The sequence below is a fragment of the Haliotis rufescens genome, unplaced genomic scaffold, assembly GCF_023055435.1.
Source record: "Haliotis rufescens isolate VD_foot unplaced genomic scaffold, xgHalRufe1.0.p SCAF_6, whole genome shotgun sequence".
Taxonomy (NCBI): Eukaryota; Metazoa; Mollusca; class Gastropoda; order Lepetellida; family Haliotidae; genus Haliotis; species Haliotis rufescens.
This window is the reverse complement of record NW_025964334.1, coordinates 45,595,625-45,617,343: the sequence shown is the minus strand read 5'-3', so window position 1 is coordinate 45,617,343 and position 21,719 is coordinate 45,595,625. Positions and strand designations below refer to the sequence as shown.

Genomic DNA, 21,719 nt, shown 5'->3' with positions numbered 1-21,719 from the left:
GTGAAACAAAGACTACTTATTTTTAAATGTAAAGGAAAAAAAAATGAAGTGATTATAGACTTTTGCAGAAACAAACCAGCTTTAAATCCAGTTGCAATAGATAATGAAGAAATTGCAATTGTAAAAGAATATTTGTGCCTTGGTACCGTCATTGACAATAACTTTCATAGAACCCAATTATGGATTTTATTTACAGACAGGGGCAATACAGATTGTACTCACTGTGTCATGTAAGGCATTAACACGACACAGTTCTTTTCTGGATTTTCGAACATGTATACAGAGCACTATAAGGTTCAATATCCACTGCTGATATGGGAATCTGACTGTTCAAAATGAAAATAGAATACCAGTAATCAACTGTGAACACTGCAAATAAAAATACTGGCTTTTGGCCTTGTCACATACAGCAAGTATTATGTAAAAAGCATGTATAATGCTAAATGACAAAAGTTATGTATTATGTATTTCCTTGAGGCTAAATTCCATAATAAGAGTATTATGTTTATTTAATATACTAATAATATTACATATTGCACATTGTTCTTACTACTAAGTCCTAACTGAAAATGATTGACGATCTGTTGGTGCCTTCTTTTGCCCAACATGACCTCCTTCACCCTCATGACATGTGGTGTCGGACAACACGCCCCCTATAGTATATGTCAATATTGTCTTCGAAAGCTTCCCTCAGGACTGATGGTACTTGCTTGACAAAGGTATAAGGATCTATACTGAAACAGTAAATAAGTGTTGTCCATAAATTGTCTCTACTTTCTCTACTTTGAGGAGGAAGACGTCTGTCACAGGAGAGCCCTTGGGTAATGCAGCTTAAGTATATAGAATAATCATAATATTCTGATTATGGAATATTTTTAATTTATCCTGCTTTACATATTGCACTTTATCCAATAGTAGGTGGTGGTGCTTGCCTTCAGTCCAGTGCTAGGATAGCTGTCACGTGTCCTGCTGTGTCACAGACTGGTAGAGTTGAGGATCTCAGCCACAAGGAGATGGTATTCTTGGAGGTTTCATGTTTACAAGTCAGCAACATGCAGCGCCTGGTCATCCTCATGGGCCTCGCTAGTTCTATGTAGGCTGTGAGGATTCGTCGGGACATCCTTGTCCTCCACCCTTTTGATGGAATGAGGAGTGGAATGATAAAACATCTAGCAAGATGGCCAGACTGCTGATTTTTGTCTATAAGATCCCATGACAGACCAAGATGGACGGACCCTCTTGAGTGTTGTTCCCACTGGACTCGAGTGACATCTAGAGCATGGAGCTCGTGATACCTGGGTGCTGTAGCTAGAGACATGCGCATTGTGAAATTCCGTTGATAAGTGAGTTGTTATCTTTCTAGGTAGTTCATGAGGTAGTCGTCTCTGTTCGACATGAAGCAGATCCCCTTAGGGTGTAGTTCCCAGGTGTGACTGTCCCTTGGAAATTTACTTCTTCAAGCTTCTCCTGCCGTAGATCGGCCTCCATGGTGGGTGCTGAAATTATCCTTTAGAGTCTTGAGGGTGGAGAGTGTAGCCTGTCAATCTTAAACTTTTTCAACTTGTTCTGTCACCAGCACTATGGCATTTTTAAAGAGGGTCGATGCAGTCCAGGGTTGGTTAACCAAAGACACCTTGAAACGAGGATCCCAAGAGGAGGCAGATTGGTGGCGCTGTCTCCTGAAGAGGGTCAGCGAGGCCAAAGTATGGAGACTCAAACAACCAAGTTAAATGGGCTGATAGGACAACACTGACTGAAACTGTTGTTTCTCATCAGATGGTTGGTCTCCTAGGTGCGCGTCCATGCCCATAAGGGACGATGCCAGGACAACACTGACTGTAACTGTTGTTTGTCATCAGATGGTTGGTCTCCTAGGTGCGCGTCCATGCCCATAAGGGACGATGCCAGGACAACACTGACTATAACTGTTGTTTGTCATCAGATGGTTGGTCTCCTAGGTGCGCGTCCATGCCCATAAGGGACGATGCCAGGACAACACTGACTGTAACCGTTGTTTGTCATCAGATGGGTGGTCTCCTAGGTTCGTGTCCATGCCCATAAGGGACGATGCCAGGACAACACTGACTGTAACCGTTGTTTGTCATCAGATGGGTGGTCTCCTAGGTTCGTGTCCATGCCCATAAGGGACGATGCCAGGACAACACTGACTGTAACTGTTGTTTCTCATCAGATGGGTGGTCTCCTAGGTGGGCGTCCATGCCCAAAAGGGATGATTCCAGCACAGAAAGATGGGGAAGAGTCCTCCACAATTCAGTGTCCAGGGAGGAGATCTGAGAGTCAGAGATTTATAAAAAGACCTCACTCTGCTAGAGCCTCGAAGCTTCGAAGCGGACGTTCTAGGTAGCGATGATCAACAGGAACGGCTGTGCCTGGTTGGTAAGTGGCAGCGCTTGTCTAACTACCTGCATTTCAGCTGACAGTTTTTGGAATTATCCAATCAGTTGAAGAGCCCAAGCAGTAGGTCCATCCTGTGCATTGGAAGGTGCCACTGCTTGAAGCGCAGGCATCTTGGTAGACTTGGTCAATGTCAAGGCGATGAAGAGGCAGAGGAGTGTTCTGATGTTTTGAGAAATGCCTGTTGTTGTTTCCTCTTAGCGATGACTCTGATATAGGACAGGAAGTCTGTATTGCAGAGGGATGCGCACTCGATTTCTTGCTGTTGCATAGACCACACCTGGCAGCAAACATCTGTAACATGGGATTAGAAGGTAACCTCATAAACGACATAAAAGCCCACTCAAGTCTTGTCATTGGTACTGTGATGTGATGTCATTAATGAGTGAGTAAAACCGTGTTTTGTAGAGCAAATAGGTTTGATTACTCAATAATATGAAGAATAAATGCTGCAAAAGTGAAAACATTCATATTATGAATCAGGCTGTTGATAACAACCGTTCGCCTCACACGCCAACAGGAAGAAATTGCGGCTAACATGTAGCCTGATCTGAGGTAGAGGCATGGATTAATTACTTCCATGCACTGAAAAATGCTGAGTAACCTAGTCATCTGTGATAAAAAGGGTGGATAACACACCATCTGCACTAAAACAGCTTCAATTCAACCAGCAAAGAATATAATCTTAAAAAAACCATGTCCTGCTCAGTGAGCAAAGAAGAGAATAATGACGTAAAGGGGGCATGTCTTCTGACAGCAGATGTCACGAGGGTCATGGAGGTCATGTTGGGCAAAAGCGTTACTGAATACGTTGATGGTCGTCATTCATTTCCAGTTAGGACTTAGTAAGAGCAATGTGCAATACTTAATGCAGGATAAGTTAAAAATCAAAGTCTATCTTACTATATCTTATCTTATGCAGTGTAAGTTTATTGTCACCTAATTGGACCACATTTGTGCAGCTTTCAGTACCCCAGACAGAGACAGTGTTATACGAGGTCTGACAGGAGGGCAGAAGTACCAGCGGGACTACCACGCCATGTATGATCTGTTGACTCACGAACAGGACATTGAAGCCGAGGACTTGTTCCAGTACTCCTTGGTAGGTTCTGGTACCTCCACTGCTTCTGTTTTACCCTGCCCGACAGCCACACTACAAAAAGTCTTCAACAAACATATACTCTGCCCAAATCTGTCGGTGCTATCATTGGCATTAAATATGAACATAAGTTTTGTAATGATGCTATATACTAAAAAACCCTGTTAGAAAACCTTAAATGGTAGTTATTCATAAAATATACTTTAATACATAAAATATCAAAATATAATATCATTGCAATGTTCTAAATCACCTTAATATTAAACCATAAACACTTTGCCACATAAACCAAAACATTCAATAATTATCTCTATTGAAATAATGTTAATCTAAATGCCATGTAAGCTATGACATAATTTGGGTGTCTTAGTATCAATGTAAACAAACCGTGATCCCCATAATCCAACTATATAAACATAACCCTAAAATAATATTGTCTCTAATCTACTTAATTAACTCTGTTTTCAATAAGTCTAGACAGCGCCCTAATTACCTAGAGCTAATCATCTAAAACAATGGATGTCACCTGCCAGCTGGTTAGCATCAAAGGATACACATCTTAAGGTTCCAAATAGTTCCAGACCTTATAATAACATTGGTTGGTCAACACAACCTAAGCTTGTTGTGATTGGTCAACTTACCCAAACCCATGGTATACCACATATAAGTTAGTATAAATATCGGTCCGGAAGAAGTGTCTGGACACACCAACCTAAATAACCACCTAAATTTTTTTTTAAAAACACACTACAGGTAACTGCCCACACTGCAAACAACCAGAAACCCCAGAACACGCACTCATCCACTGCACACACTACCTAACACATCGAACCGCATTACAAACCACCCTCAATCTAAACAAGGCTCTAACTCTAGAAGCAATACTAAACCCACAAAATAAACTAGAAAACTTCAAGGCCTTAGGCGTATTCTTAATAAAAACGGAACTAATAAAACGCATCTAAAAACACAATAACCTACCAAATCAAAATCACATAAACAAACAAACATCCACCATACCCAGCTCCCTTAGTTCTCCTCCCCAATCCCATCGACATCTATTCCAAATCTCAAAATTCCCAATTTCTATATAAGCAACCCCTAAAACCCCCCTCTTGGGTTGCACAGACCACTTTCGCCCCTTTCGGAAACACATTAAATGGCCTGGCCGTGTGCGAAATACACATCAGTCGGAAAGCGCACGTTAAATCTCCAAAGTAAGTAAGTAAGTAAGTAAGTGTCTGGACATCTCGGCTTGGACACCCGACCAGACGTGTCCTCTCAAGCTCGTGACCAAGCTCATTACCACTATGAGAGACCTCTCGAAGTCTTTGCCTAGGAAGCTTGTCTCCATCCTAGAGCCCCTGTTGGCTTACCGGGTTGGGGACTACTCCCTAAAGACTTCCTACAGAAGCAACACTTCCACCCTCTCCATCTCCTTTGACTGAGGTCAGAGGAAGAGGCCTCTGGGCAAAGCTGTAATGCGGAAAGCACACGTAAAATTTCCAAATTACTTACTTACTTAGTGTACCTAATGGTGTACTAATGACACCTTATAATTGGTGCAGATTGGGAAACACTGTTACATGGTACAGAATTTGTCCATTGATTCTCAGTAATCATACAGAAAGTAACTAAATATCAATGCTGACAGCAGAATATCTTGAGTGTCAGTTGACATGTCAGGCTGTTACATAGCCAGATGAGCTACAGTGCTGTCGTCTTCCATAATAAATGAATTTGAATTGCCATCATGGCAAATATTTTGAAAGTGAATTCATGGCAGTACTCTCCAGAAAAAAAGTAACTTTGCTATCTGCTTGAATTTGTTGTTGCAGACAGCATACTTACTTATCCGGGTATTGGTTGATGCGGGGTGGTTCCCTCACGGCGCTCCCCGGGCGGACCAGCTGACCGACAACATGATGTGTATAGGCAGCTGTCTGCTGCGGCACATCCTGCAGCTGGTGTGCAACGCACACGCCATTACGGAGCTGCAGGTGTCTCAAGTTGCTGACAGTGACCTGGTGGACAGTAAGAGCCAGGTCCGTGTGGCCACAGCAATATATCCCACAGCAAGCTTGATGAACCACTCGTGCGATCCAACCATCATCTCAAGGTCAGTGGGAGACAAGGCACATGATGGCCGTGATGGCTCTTCAGGTTGTTCAACAACACATTACAATTGGAACTCTTTAGACTTGTTGCATATTCAATAAAATTACACTGATCTCTAAACTACTGTAAGTCATGAGAATAAATGCAAAAAATGTGATCGTACCTTGCTCGCATTAACAAAGTCATGTGGAAACAATGGCATATATAACAAAGCTCACAATCTAACTGAGCACTTCATGTAGACAGTGCTCCTCACCAAGCTCTGCGTCAAGTGTTGTCAGTTTGTTTACACAAGTGTAAGTGGGGTTGTGCATAGACAGGATGCAGGTTGCATTGCAATGGGGATACCGGGTATATATCGACGGAAGTCAAACAACATACTTGAAACTAAGTAGACATGTTCATGGGTACACAAGGACACATCACATGCAGTGATCACACTGATGTCATCATAGAAATAAACACAACTCATGTATTCAGCAAATACATTCAAGGATGTTATTTGTTACAATAACTATGTATACATATGCTTCTGTATACATGCATCGTGGTATAAATTATAAAATTACAGTCATACACAACAATACGAGCCTGCCCTGCCACACAGTACAAGGTCAGTACATCATTTCAATACAAATTTGCAAAAAAGAGGAAGTACACATACATAAACACAGCCACACAAGTTGATGACAGCGTCTTTGTCCATGGTAATCTTGTCACATTATCTTACAATTACAAGCAAAACACTGCTCGTTGTGTACACGTCCAGTGAAGGAGTTGTGGCGAATACCTAACACTGTACATTTGCTTCCAAAGGATTGTTCTCATAGTTGAAAGGCAGGGTGCATTGGGGTCCGGATTGAAGTATTAAAGCAGCTTGCATGTGTTTAGGTACTCTGCAGTCCTTGAAGTAATATGAAGCACATGTCACTAGCTCTGTGTGTGATGTCAGCTTTCAGGGAGACATGCTGGTCGTGAGGGCAGTCAAGGACGTAGCTGCGGGTCAGGAGATCTTCAGCTGTTACGGTAAGTAGCAAACTTAGTGTACAACACTTACAAATGTTTCTTGCATTTGTTTATTATGTCAATCATCTTTTTTATTTAGAGAATGTGCAGGCAGTCTGTAGTTGACTGTATTTAAATGTAGCACCTTGTTTCCTCAGGTAAGACTTCCGCCTGTATTCTCCCGCCAAAATTTATATAATAAAAAGGATTGAGCGGCAATGCATAGGAGATGTGACTTTTGGAGGGGGAGATATGGGTGGAAGTCTTTCCGTTTCCAAATGGAGTTTATGGTTCAACATCCAGGAACCGTATCACATGTCACCATGTTCTCAGAAGTGCTGAATAGATGAAACTAAACTTGGTAAAGTTGTTCTTGACAATAAGGGGGCAATGTGTTCATTTATATTTTTGTGCAAGACATTTTGAAAGTTACGTGGCCATCTTTTGAAAATAATAATATATAGCCAGTGGCAATCAACTGAAAAAAGAGCTATTTGGTTATTAAACACAGCATGACTTTTCAGATACCAGTATGTAAATATACCAGACATTAAACAAGTTTTTACCTTCTATGCAAAAAATGTTTCACTTAACCCAATACTGACTGATTTTTCACCAAACATGCCTTATTGCCATACCAGTATACATGCTTGACCGCTGTATCTTTTATTTGTATATGTGTTAAGAGTGAAAAATATGTACTCAAGGAGGTTAAATTTTACTCACGTGATCTCACAGCATCTTCTGCCAGCAACTATTGATGAATCTACACCTAGTTCATTTTGTTGACAGAATAAACAAGTCAATATTGATCTGCTGTGGCTCCTACACTGATGACCATCGCATATCACTTGAGCACACACCGTGTGTGTTTGTATAATTGTAACAGATAATGTCTTTCATGCTGACAGGGCCCCACTGCAAGCGTATGTGCCGTGGAGAGAGACAACAGGCCCTCAGTAGCCAGTACTTCTTCCACTGTCAGTGTCAGGCTTGTGTTGAGGACCAGCCGTCAGTACAGCAAGACGGGGTAAGCATTGGATAAGTGTGTAGTGTGAGCAGTCAGATGGATTAAGTACTGGATAAGTGTGTACTGTGAGCAGTCAGATGGATTAAGTACTGGATAAGTGTGTACTGTGAGCAGTCAGATGGATTAAGTACTGGATAAATGTGTACTGTGAGCAGTCAGATGGATTAAGTACTGGATAAGTGTGTACTGTGAGCAGTCAGATGGATTAAGTACTGGATAAGTGTGTACTGTGAGCAGTCAGATGGATTAAGTACTGGATAAGTGTGTACTGTGAGCAGTCAGATGGATTAAGTACTGGATAAGTGTGTACTGTGAGCAGTCAGATGGATTAAGTACTGGATAAGTGTGTACTGTGAGCAGTCAGGTGGATTAAGTACTGGATAAGTGTGTACTGTGAGCAGTCAGATGGATTAAGTACTGGATAAGTGTGTACTATGAGCAGTCAGATGGATTAAGTACTGGATAAGTGTGTACTGTGAGCAGTCAGATGGATTAAGTACTGGATAAGTGTGTACTATGAGCAGTCACATGGATTAAGTACTGGATAAGTGTGTACTGTGAGCAGTCAGATGGATTAAGTACTGGATAAGTGTGTACTGTGAGCAGTCAGATGGATTAAGTACTGGATAAGTGTGTACTATGAGCAGTCAGATGGATTAAGTACTGGATAAGTGTGTACTATGAGCAGTCACATGGATTAAGTACTGGATAAGTGTGTACTATGAGCAGTCACATGGATTAAGTACTGGATAAGTGTGTACTGTGAGCAGTCACATGGATTAAGTACTGGATAAGTGTGTACTGTGAGCAGTCAGATGAGCAGTCACATGGATTAAGTACTGGATAAGTGTGTACTGTGAGCAGTCAGATGGATTAAGTACTGGATAAGTGTGTACTGTGAGCAGTCAGGTGGATTAAGTACTGGATAAGTGTGTACTGTGAGCAGTCAGATGGATTAAGTACTGGATAAGTGTGTACTATGAGCAGTCAGATAGATTAAGTACTGGATAAGTGTGTACTGTGAGCAGTCAGATGGATTAAGTACTGGATAAGTGTGTACTATGAGCAGTCACATGGATTAAGTACTGGATAAGTGTGTACTGTGAGCAGTCAGATGGATTAAGTACTGGATAAGTGTGTACTGTGAGCAGTCAGATGGATTAAGTACTGGATAAGTGTGTACTATGAGCAGTCAGATGGATTAAGTACTGGATAAGTGTGTACTATGAGCAGTCACATGGATTAAGTACTGGATAAGTGTGTACTGTGAGCAGTCACATGGATTAAGTACTGGATAAGTGTGTACTGTGAGCAGTCAGATGGATTAAGTACTGGATAAGTGTGTACTATGAGCAGTCACATGGATTAAGTACTGGATAAGTGTGTACTGTGAGCAGTCACATGGATTAAGTACTGGATAAGTGTGTACTGTGAGCAGTCAGATGAGCAGTCACATGGATTAAGTACTGGATAAGTGTGTACTGTGAGCAGTCAGATGAGCAGTCACATGGATTAAGTACTGGATAAGTGTGTACTGTGAGCAGTCAGATGGATTAAGTACTGGATAAGTGTGTACTGTGAGCAGTCAGGTGGATTAAGTACTGGATAAGTGTGTACTATGAGCAGTCAGATGGATTAAGTACTGGATAAGTGTGTACTGTGAGCAGTCAGATGGATTAAGTACTGGATAAGTGTGTACTATGAGCAGTCACATGGATTAAGTACTGGATAAGTGTGTACTATGAGCAGTCACATGGATTAAGTACTGGATAAGTGTGTACTGTGAGCAGTCACATGGATTAAGTACTGGATAAGTGTGTACTATGAGCAGTCACATGGATTAAGTACTGGATAAGTGTGTACTATGAGCAGTCACATGGATTAAGTACTGGATAAGTGTGTACTGTGAGCAGTCACATGGATTAAGTACTGGATAAGTGTGTACTGTGAGCAGTCACATGGATTAAGTACTGGATAAGTGTGTACTATGAGCAGTCACATGGATTAAGTACTGGATAAGTGTGTACTGTGAGCAGTCAGATGAGCAGTCACATGGATTAAGTACTGGATAAGTGTGTACTGTGAGCAGTCACATGGATTAAGTACTGGATAAGTGTGTACTGTGAGCAGTCACATGGATTAAGTACTGGATAAGTGTGTACTGTGAGCAGTCACATGGATTAAGTACTGGATAAGTGTGTACTGTGAGCAGTCAGATGAGCAGTCACATGGATTAAGTACTGGATAAGTGTGTACTGTGAGCAGTCAGATGGATTAAGTACTGGATAAGTGTGTACTGTGAGCAGTCAGGTGGATTAAGTACTGGATAAGTGTGTACTATGAGCAGTCAGATGGATTAAGTACTGGATAAGTGTGTACTGTGAGCAGTCAGATGGATTAAGTACTGGATAAGTGTGTACTATGAGCAGTCACATGGATTAAGTACTGGATAAGTGTGTACTATGAGCAGTCACATGGATTAAGTACTGGATAAGTGTGTACTGTGAGCAGTCACATGGATTAAGTACTGGATAAGTGTGTACTATGAGCAGTCACATGGATTAAGTACTGGATAAGTGTGTACTATGAGCAGTCACATGGATTAAGTACTGGATAAGTGTGTACTGTGAGCAGTCACATGGATTAAGTACTGGATAAGTGTGTACTGTGAGCAGTCACATGGATTAAGTACTGGATAAGTGTGTACTATGAGCAGTCACATGGATTAAGTACTGGATAAGTGTGTACTGTGAGCAGTCAGATGAGCAGTCACATGGATTAAGTACTGGATAAGTGTGTACTGTGAGCAGTCAGATGAGCAGTCACATGGATTAAGTACTGGATAAGTGTGTACTGTGAGCAGTCACATGGATTAAGTACTGGATAAGTGTGTACTGTGAGCAGTCACATGGATTAAGTACTGGATAAGTGTGTACTGTGAGCAGTCACATGGATTAAGTACTGGATAAGTGTGTACTGTGAGCAGTCAGATGAGCAGTCAGATGGATTAAGTACTGGATAAGTGTGTACTGTGAGCAGTCACATGGATTAAGTACTGGATAAGTACTGACATTTTAGCAAGACACTCTTTAATGTTTTATGAAGGTTGTGAAGGTGTCGACAGTAGTAATGTGAATATAGTTACAGGTCCTGACGTGTCCAGCTTGTAGAGTGGAGCTGGTCAGTGCCTCGACTCCATGTCCAGTCTGCCACTACAACAGTGAGAGGCTGGTCTCCGACACCGGACAGGCTGACCACCTCTTCCAACAAGGGCTTGACCGGCTCCAACAGATGGATATTGCAGGTAGCTCTCCGTCCATACTATGATATAGATACAATATACACTTCTGACAAGTATATGACGGCAGATGGATATTGCAGGTAGCTCTCCATCCATACTATGATATAGATACAATATACTCTTCTGACAAGTATATGGCGGCAGATGGATATTGCAGGTAGCTCTCCATCCATACTATGATATAGATACAATATACTCTTCTGACAAGTAAAAGGCGGCAGATGGATATTGCAGGTAGCTCTCCATCCATACTATGATATAGATACAATATACTCTTCTGACAAGTATATGGCGGCAGATGGATATTGCAGGTAGCTCTCCATCCATACTTAGACACTGACACAATATACTATTCTGACAAGTATATGACGGCAGATGGATATTGCAGGTAGCTCTCAATCCATACTATGATATAGATACAATATACTCTTCTGACAAGTATATGGCGGCAGATGGATATTGCAGGTAGCTCTCCATCCATACTATGAAAAAGATACAATATACTCTTCTGACAAGTATATGGCGGCAGATGGATATTGCAGGTAGGTCTCCATCCATACTTAAACACTGACACAATATACTCTTCTGACAAGTATATGACGGCAGATGGATATTGCAGGTAGCTCTCCATCCATACTATGATATAGATACAATATACTCTTCTGACAAGTATATGGCGGCAGATGGATATTGCAGGTAGCTCTCCATCCATACTATGATATAGATACAATATACTCTTCTGACAAGTATATGGCGGCAGATGGATATTGCAGGTAGCTCTCCATCCATACTTAAACACTGACACAATATACTCTTCTGACAAGTATATGACGGCAGATGGATATTGCAGGTAGCTCTCCATCCATACTATGATATAGATACAATATACTCTTCTGACAAGTATATGGCGGCAGATGGATATTGCAGGTAGCTCTCCATCCATACTATGATATAGATACAATATACTCTTCTGACAAGTATATGGCGGCAGATGGATATTGCAGGTAGCTCTCCATCCATACTTAAACACTGACACAATATACTCTTCTGACAAGTATATCACGGCAGATGGATATTGCAGGTAGCTCTCCATCCATACTTAAACACTGACACAATATACTCTTCTGACAAGTATATGGCGGCAGATGGATATTGCAGGTAGCTCTCCATCCATACTTAAACACTGACACAATATACTCTTCTGACAAGTATATCACGGCAGATGGATATTGCAGGTAGCTCTCCATCCATACTATGACACTGACACAATATACTCTTCTGACAAGTATATCACGGCAGATGGATATCGCAGGTAGCTCTCCATCCATACTATGATATAGATACAATATACTCTTCTGACAAGTATATGGCGGCAGATGGATATTGCAGGTAGCTCTCCATCCATACTATGATATAGATACAATATACTCCTGTAAGACAGAATTGCTCTTATTGGTTTCCCTTGTGGCTATAATGTGACAATGTGAGTGTTTTCTCCTTGTAGGTGCTATAGTGAGTTTCACACAGTGTGTTGAACTGAGGGAGAGATGCATGGACAGGCACCAGACACCTCTCTGTGAGGCCCGGGATTGTCTGGCTAGATCTTATGCAATGACAGGTAAATCACAAGTCACTTGGACGACTTAGATAGGGACTGCTGATTCTTACTGTCCAACATCTTTACAATATATCATCGCAGATCCTTCTATGGTTTGTATTGGAAGTGGCTACACAAGTCTACATGCCTGCTACAGTCTACTTGGTCTTATGTACCAGGCAATCAGGCTTGATATGTCAATGTTCCAGATGTGCTGTTGGGGTTCCAGTAGCCTGACGAATATAAGAATTGGTCCTATATGCATGTATATTGACTGACTGTGTGTCATGGTGCTCCAGTGGCTGGTCGTATATATATATGTATATTGACTGACTGTGTGTCATGGTGCTCCAGTGGCTGGTCGTATATATATATATGTATATTGACTGACTGTGTGTCATAGTGCTCCAGTGGCTGGTCGTATATATATATATATGTAATTTTTTACTTATCCTGCATTACTCCTTAATGCATTCACTGCTTACTTACGACAACTAGAAGGACAGCGCTGCGAAGGTCCTGGGTGAAGAAATAAAGTTGTTGTTCTCAAGTCCCAATCAGTGGCCTTCCGTCGCTGTCCTGTGACCTTGATGACACCTAAGGTCATCTTCACATCACTGCTTGTCGCAGCACAGCTAGGATGTGTCCAAGCGGAGCTCTCCTTTTGGATTAATTTTAGACCTTCAGTTTGTCTACAATCTTAAAAATTGATCTGCGATGGGTGATGTATTCTTTTCATATTACTTTCACCATGATTGTGTAGTTTTATGTGAATTAATTAGGCGTGAAAAGACTCTTGTCTTTTTTCCCGCCAAAATATTGTTGTTCGCCGCCATTTTGAAATTATGTTACAATCGTTTTCCTGCCAAGGTAGTCATATTGTTTACAATTCTCAGCTACGTATGTATAAGATATTCTTATGTTTTTAAATACTACTAGCTTTGGCGTAACAGTGAGTTGCGTATACTAAAATTATTGTATACTTTTTCAACTCGTTAAAAATATGGTTGCCGATAGATTAATATCAAATCTACTGCTTTCTTCCAGTCCCGCTTCATCAACAATTCTTTTATTGCGTACCTATGTTTATGCGATTAAATAGTTTTTTGTTGGTATTTTTGGTTTTACATTGAGTTGCGAATATGAACTTTGTATGCTCTTGCAACTCATAGTTTTTGCCGATAGATTATTGTTCAATTCTATGGCATTCTTCCAGTACCGTCTCATCAACAATGGCGTAATTGTGTAACTTATGATTGAGCGTGGTACTAATTGTCGTGGGAAGATCTTACAAAGATTATCATCCACGTTGTTTGGTTTGCGCGCAAATGTGCTCTCCAAACCCTAAATGAAAATATAAATACCCTTGGTTTACATTGAGTTGCGCATACAAAAATATTGTATACCCTTGCAACTCATAAATTTGCCGATAGATTAGTGTTCAAATTCTTCGGCACTCTTCCAGTATTGTCTCATCAACAAGGGTTTAATTGCGTAACATACCTTTGAGCATTGTACTAATTGTCGTGGAAAACACCTTACAAAGATTACATCCACGTTGGTTGGTTTGCGCGCGGATGTGCTCTCCAATCTCTAAATGTAAATAGCCTTGGTTTACATTGAATTGCGTATATAAAAATATTGTATACCCTTGCAATTCGTATTTTTGCCGATAGATTACTGTTCAATTCTACGGCATTCTTTCAGTACCATTTCTTCAATGGGTTAATTGCGTAACTTATGTTTGCGTGGTGTACATATTGTCGTGGAATAATCGCCCAAACCTCTTTATCCACGGTCATAGGCATGCACGTAGATGTGCTCGCCAAAATTCAAAATGTAATTTTTGTGTAAATCTCTAATCCAACGAGTTTACTATATAAAAGCAGATTACTCACAATCATATTTTGCAGTTATTCCGTCGTGAGACGAGAGGAATGTCACTATCGCAGAATAGCGAATGACATATGGTTCTGTCATTACCACCCAACCGTTATTATCGGCAGGTATTATGACGCCTGTGATTGCAGAAGTACACCATCCACCGAAATCAACAATACCGGAGGATTTTGTGAGTATCGTAACTGCTCCTATTTTTTCAGCCGCCGGACATTTCCAGATACATGTATGATAATCTGTGACGTCGGCGACAGCACCAGCGTATCGAGATGCTATGATGGGGTAGATTAGACGCAAGCCTTGATCCAGTCAATACTTTTGAGCTTTGTGTCTGATTTATCTGCGCCGAGCGCAGCACTTGACTACAACCCAAGCACTTCTATTACGCAAGCGGCGCACGATCAGCTTAGCGCTGTTCCAACATATCCAGCATAGACCTGCGCCGAGCGCAGCGTCTGACTGCTACCCAAGTGCTTCTATTACGCAAGCGGCGCACGATCAGCTTAGCGCTGTTCCAACATATCCAGCATAGACCTGCGCCGAGCGCAGCGTCTGACTGCTACCCAAGTGCTTCTATTACGCAAGCGGCGCACGATCAGCTTAGCGCTGTTCCAACATATCCAGCATAGACCTGCGCCGAGCGCAGCGTCTGACTGCTACCCAAGTGCTTCTATTACGCAAGCGGCGCACGATCAGCTTAGCGCTGTTCCAACATATCCAGCATAGACCTGCGCCGAGCGCAGCGTCTGACTGCTACCCAAGTGCTTCTATTACGCAAGCGGCGCACGATCAGCTTAGCGCTGTTCCAACATATCCAGCATAGACCTGCGCCGAGCGCAGCGTCTGACTGCTACCCAAGTGCTTCTATTACGCAAGCGGCGCACGATCAGCTTAGCGCTGTTCCAACATATCCAGCATAGACCTGCGCCGAGCGCAGCGTCTGACTGCTACCCAAGTGCTTCTATTACGCAAGCGGCGCACGATCAGCTTAGCGCTGTTCCAACATATCCAGCATAGACCTGCGCCGAGCGCAGCGTCTGACTGCTACCCAAGTGCTTCTATTACGCAAGCGGCGCACGATCAGCTTAGCGCTGTTCCAACATATCCAGCATAGACCTGCGCCGAGCGCAGCGTCTGACTGCTACCCAAGTGCTTCTATTACGCAAGCGGCGCACGATCAGCTTAGCGCTGTTCCAACATATCCAGCATAGACCTGCGCCGAGCGCAGCGTCTGACTGCTACCCAAGTGCTTCTATTACGCAAGCGGCGCACGATCAGCTTAGCGCTGTTCCAACATATCCAGCATAGACCTGCGCCGAGCGCAGCGTCTGACTGCTACCCAAGTGCTTCTATTACGCAAGCGGCGCACGATCAGCTTAGCGCTGTTCCAACATATCCAGCATAGACCTGCGCCGAGCGCAGCGTCTGACTGCTACCCAAAGCGCTCCTATTACGCAAACGTCGCACGATCAGCTTAGCGCTGTTCCAACATTCCAGACCTGCGCTGAGCGCAGCGTCTGCGTACCAATCAAGGTCTCTACAATGACGTTAGCCCAAGGCTTACAGTGTACTCGGTTACGTAACCGGCACATGATCAGCTTAGCACATGTACCCGATTGGGAAGCAGACCATCTCGTGTCAGTAACGCCTTCCCCTGATAACGGGGTAAATAAGAGGGACACCACGAGGTCATTGGAGGAAGACTTCTCCAAAACTCACATTTGCTCCGTGATTTAAGCGACCAATATCGTCAATGTTTGCAGTGGATCAGAATCTATTAGAGGATAACCCTATCTGATTAGATCACTTCCAAACTATGGTGTTTTTCCTACAGCGTCAGTTTGACCACAGGAAAATTCATCTTGAGACCGTTCTGACGGAGATTACCGTTACACCCAAGACTTAATAGCGTTTCCAACTGAGATGCTGGTTTCAAGGGCAGTCTATTACGTCAACCTTGATCATCTACTCCCCTGTTCAACGAACAGATCTCAGACACGCACGTCAAGTTCCCAAAAAGCTTGGAAAGTCCAAGCGGGCTGGCAAGTCAGGGAATTATAAGCCTAGACGCGCGTTTCTCAGGGAAGACCAGCATTCCCTTACTGAGAAAGGGAGTGGCAGAGACAAGTCTCAAGGACGATTTCGTACTTATCGCACTATATCATGGTGTCCGTATAAGGGTAGAGATAACCCCACCGTTGACCACAGTTTGATTGGGAAAATCCAACATAGACATACTGTTGGTAAGAAGAGCTGTAGAGTGGGTTCACAACCCAGTCTTTACTCCGGGGTTTTATCCTCACACGTACCTGGTACTCATGAAGGACCCAGACAAGATGAGAATGATCCACAATCTCTGTGTTCAACGGACGTTTGATTCTTCATCAGTCTCGACTATCCATCCCAACCGTAGACTTTTCAGGTCCAGTTCATTGGGGTTCACTACCAATGGTAGTATTTCCCATTTGACATGTCAGTGACACTTATGGCTATTTACAGGAGTAATGAAGCCAATAACTATCTACACGTGACGAACACTTGGTTCGAGTCGTAGATGGAGGGCGATCTACTGTATCATCAACACATGTCAATAACTGGGATAGACAATCAACGAGGCGAAGTCGGGAGTATTCTCCTTCCTATTGACTTCAGTTCATAGGAGACCTGTTTAAGACAGACCAGGATATCCTATCTGTACCGAGGGACAGATGGCACAAGTTTCTACTTCTTTTGTCATCTACTCTACACCAATCACACACACTTCGCCAGTGGCAAGTGTTGCTAGGGTTAATCACCTCGGCACAGGAGTTAACTAGCATGGGCCGCTTACAACTGCGACCAATTCAATTTTTTCCTGAACCCTTACATCAGGAGTCAGGATCCACTCAAGGCCATCACTCTACCGATTAAGCTAGAGCCTTGCCTCAATTTGTGGCGCTGAATGTCTGCGGAGTCTGTTTATTCGGGTTTTCCCCGAATACACACCTGTTTGTGGACGTCCCCTTTCAGGGGTGGAGTCTTCACTTACAAGACCAGATAAGCTCAGGGCTATGGCCCGGCGCACAATGGAAGTGGCACATAAACAACTTGGAGTTGGAAGCTTTAATTCTGGCTATATCACATTGGCAAAATCAACTACAGTTAGCCCGACTCGCTATATCCACAGACAACAGCACTGCGGTGTGGTGCCTGTGCAATCGGGGAACAACACACTCCCACTCTCCACTTCTAAGGACATTCAGATTCTTCCATCTAGTGGATCGGCTGTGACTAAGGTTCATAGTTCAGCACATCCCCGGATGTAGAAACATACTGGCCGATACTTTATCACGTCCAGACAGGGTGGCTCCCACCGAGTGGAAATTTCTCACAGAAGCATTCCAGTTACTGCTTCAGGAATTCAGGCAACCAAACATTGACTTGTTTATTACTTGCCTAGGCCACCAACTCATGACGTATATCTCCCCGTTGCCGGATCCGCAGACTTGGGCGGTGGACGAGTTCAGTATCACTTGGGAAGGGCAAAGAACTAACACTCTTCTGCCACCACTTTTACTTCCCAAGGTGCTACAGGGGATCAAGGAGACAAGGTATCTCGATCTCTCCTTTGGTCGCACCCTGGTAACCGGCGAGAGGGTAGTTCGTCAAGCTCGGAAAAATCTAAAACGATTCACTTCCCCTCTCACAGTGGTCCAACCTACTCATCCACCCTCAACAGAAAATTGCCTCACCCAACGTCTGCACGCATGGTTCGTCTTTAAAAGGCGTTTAAGTGCGAAGGGTTATTTCGACACGGGCAGCAAAGCTATAGCTTTAGTTCATCGTTACTCTCCAAGAGACGACGATGACAAGTGGGGATCACTTGAGACTTTTTACAGGGAAGAAAAGAATCAAGACCCTACGATTGCGTCACAATTCCTAGAGGAATACCTCCTACATTGCGTACCCAAAAACACTTGGAAGGTAGCACCATTACTACGTAATTGGCTGCAATTATCTTAGTGTTGGCCGTTTCCGGAAAATCACAGTGTGATTAAGGTCACGGAACTACAGGCCATATTATGCTCATTCAGGTTTGAGGATCAGAAGGCCAAGTTCCAGACACCTGATTGGGACTTGAACGTGGTACTTCGAGGTTTGCGAGGGCCCCCTTCGAGCCCCTCATTGCATCCTCATTTTCAAGCTCCTTCCCAGCGCTTGACACCTTCGTTACACTCTCGGTATAGTATAGAGAGCTCCGCGAACGGGCTATCGCTGTGAGGAGCTTGGACATCACCAAGGAAACAATGGTTTCTCTTGGCATTAGCAATGGCGGTACGGGTGAGCGAACTACATGTGATCGACTCAACCCGGATCCGTTTTGAGCATGGGACGCACATAACGGGACATCTAGGGTTATGCTGGGATTTTATTGCTAAAATCTACTACCAGGCCAACCTGACCGTTCCTTCACCATCCCACCGATATCGACTTTTGTGGGAATCGTACATGGTGAAGTTCTCCTGGGCTCGGTGCGAGCAGTTCGAGTTTTCATTCGACGATCCAAGACTAGGCGTGGTTCGTCCACGACAGAAGTGAGTCGCATAATCGCAAACACCATATCTGTATGGTTACGCGCAGTAATCCTTCAGGCCTACGAGATCATCAAACGGAACTCGCCGAGAGCGAATTACCCTCAAGATCTCAAGGTGTCAGCCTTCCTTACCAGGGCTCAACACGGCAATTGTGGTTTTGGAATAATCACGGAAGGATATTTCTGGAGATTCGACACATATTTTCGTTAGTCATAACCTTCGCGTTGGGGCTCTCGAGGATGTCGAAGACGTTCGAAGTTTGGCCCTCTGGTTGTTATCCTGCAGATTGCCAACCCCTGACGCAAATAATGAATTCGCCCTATACAGAGCCAGTCAACATCCATGTGCAGTCACTCAGTCGCCACCAGTGGAAGAATATTAGACAATCTTGTTTGTCAGCGACGGCTCTATGACGCAGTAAGTAAAGAATTAGCTGAAAAGCTATTATTTTCTTTATTACTAAGCGTGTATAGGGAATTTCTCTTTAATTCCTATGTTCAATCTTTTTGATTTTTGAACAACCCTACCGTAATGGCGTTTTTGTCTGAACTTTTCCGCTTCACGGTTTCTCGACCAACTGGTGTCGTATTCCAGTGTGTGAATTATTGAGGTTTCTGTATTCTGAAGGTTTACCCACCTCCAAACCGTCCGATACAGATGCATTAAGGAGTAATGCAGGATAAGTAAAAAATGTAGTAAAATCTAAATATTTTTTACATTTGTATACTTATCCTGCATTACTACGCTTAAGGCCCACCCGTCGTTAGACTTGCCTCCCCACTTTGGCTTCAGAAACCTCAAAAGTATGTTTTTCTAAGAGCTTGGGCGACAGGCAGTGATGTGAAGATGACCTTAGGTGTCATCAAGGTCACAGGACAGCGACGGAAGGCCACTGATTGGGACTTGAGAACAACAACTTTATTTCTTCACCCAGGACCTTCGCAGCGCTGTCCTTCTAGTTGTCGTAAGTAAGCAGTGAATGCATTAAGGAGTAATGCAGGATAAGTATACAAATGTAAAAAATATTTAGATTTTACTAATATTGACTGACTGTGTCATGGTGCTCCAGTGGCTGGACGTTTATATATATATATGTATATTGACTGACTGTGTGTCATGGTGCTCCAGTGGCTGGTCGTATATATATATGTATATTGACTGACTGTGTGTCATGGTGCTCCAGTGGTTGGTTGTATATGTATGTTTATTGATTGATCGATGAAAGGCAAATGTTATTGACGACTTCACCGTCTCTGTTTGCTTTCAAAGACACATTTCGTCATAATTTTGTACATTCCGTGATCTTTCAATTACACGACAGAACTGTATATATGTAGATTTCTTTATTTTTACTTTTATCTTTCCTGTATAATGTAGCACTGTGAGGAACCACTTGGTGGATGGAATCTGGCACTTTTTAAATGTACTTTGCCTGGTCCAGATTACTCTCAGCCAAGCATGACTGAATATTCAAAGTTCAATGTAAACAAGTCTCTACACCATACATCTTAATATAGGATTAATGGAAGAAGCCACTTCTCGTGTGGAAATAGACTTACTGACTGAATGTTGTGTATAGTTGTTGTGCATAGCTTCAGTCAGTTTATCTGATCCAGACAAGTCTGTGGTGGATAGGATCCACACGGTCAGGGTAGGCTGACACAGCCTGGTCTCACACCTGATTTGTATCAGTCATGGGAAACGGGGAGCTTCTCTGCCCTATGAACCCACATGGGGCTGGAAATTATGAACTGTTTTGTATATTTATATGGCTTTAATTCAGGTGGGACTGATAATTTCAAGATATAAATAGGGTAGCTGTTTATACATCAGACACATATCCAGACATATTTGTGATTGATCCTTCTCCTTGTGTCCTATCCCAGGTCAGTTCAGCAGCGCAGCCAAGTACCTTCAGCTGAACCTGTCTGCCTCGGAGCTGAAGTACGGGCACTCCAGCATAGAGCTTGGCTATGAGCTGCAGAAGCTAGCACAGGTGCTCTTCAATGATAAACAAATTGGCAAAGCACTCACTGTCATAGATAGAGCTCTCACTATACTCACCATTCACTTTGGGAAGAACTCTGGTAATAAAGACATGGAGGAGCTGGTGCAGATGAAGTCATGTCTGGTACAGTACCAAGCCACTACAGACACATGATGACGGGAAGATTAATATGAACACAATCTACTGGGCAGCGGGGCCGGCCAGTTTGTATAGAACTGAGCCTCTCTGATGAACTACTGTATACAAGGACATGTTTTTGTCACCATAGACAGACCCATCAGGCGTGCTGGACCTTCCCTTCTGTCTGATATGGATCAATGACCAGGTCCTAGGTTGACCTCTGCATGATAAACATGTTGATGTGAAGCTTGAGGATGAGAACATGTTTGTCAGTGTTTTTTGTCAGTGGTTCCATGGAGTTGGGAAGATGTTTGGAATGAAAGATGAGAACATGTTTGTCAGTGGTTCCATAGAGTTGGGAAGATGTTTGGCATAAAAGATGAGAACATGTTTGTCAGTGGTTACATGGAGATGGGAAGATGTTTGGAATGAAAGATGAGAACATGTTTGTCAGAGGCTCCAAGATCTTTGACAAATAACAAACATTTTATTTACATGATCCTGTGGATTGGGTGATTTTACAACACAGAAATAAATAATGGAGTATTCACAA

At 42.9% G+C, this 21,719-nt stretch overlaps 1 protein-coding gene across 2 annotated transcripts in view; it reads left to right on the top strand.

Moving 5' to 3' along the window:
* LOC124142942 (SET and MYND domain-containing protein 4-like) overlaps positions 1–21,719 on the top strand; it is a 36,379-nt gene extending 14,660 nt beyond the window's left edge. Inside the window, exons 11-17 of one of the 2 annotated variants that reach the window (XM_048385811.1) lie at positions 3,378–3,517; positions 5,353–5,633; positions 6,585–6,658; positions 7,549–7,667; positions 10,815–10,971; positions 12,473–12,586; positions 20,925–21,719. In XM_048385811.1, coding sequence (XP_048241768.1) covers positions 3,378–3,517; positions 5,353–5,633; positions 6,585–6,658; positions 7,549–7,667; positions 10,815–10,971; positions 12,473–12,586; positions 20,925–21,199 — 1,160 coding nt within the window. In that variant the 3' untranslated portion in view covers positions 21,200–21,719. Of the gene's footprint in view, positions 1–3,377; positions 3,518–5,352; positions 5,634–6,584; positions 6,659–7,548; positions 7,668–10,808; positions 10,972–12,472; positions 12,587–20,924 lie in introns of both variants that reach the window. The other variant, XM_048385810.1, reaches the window with a different exon arrangement.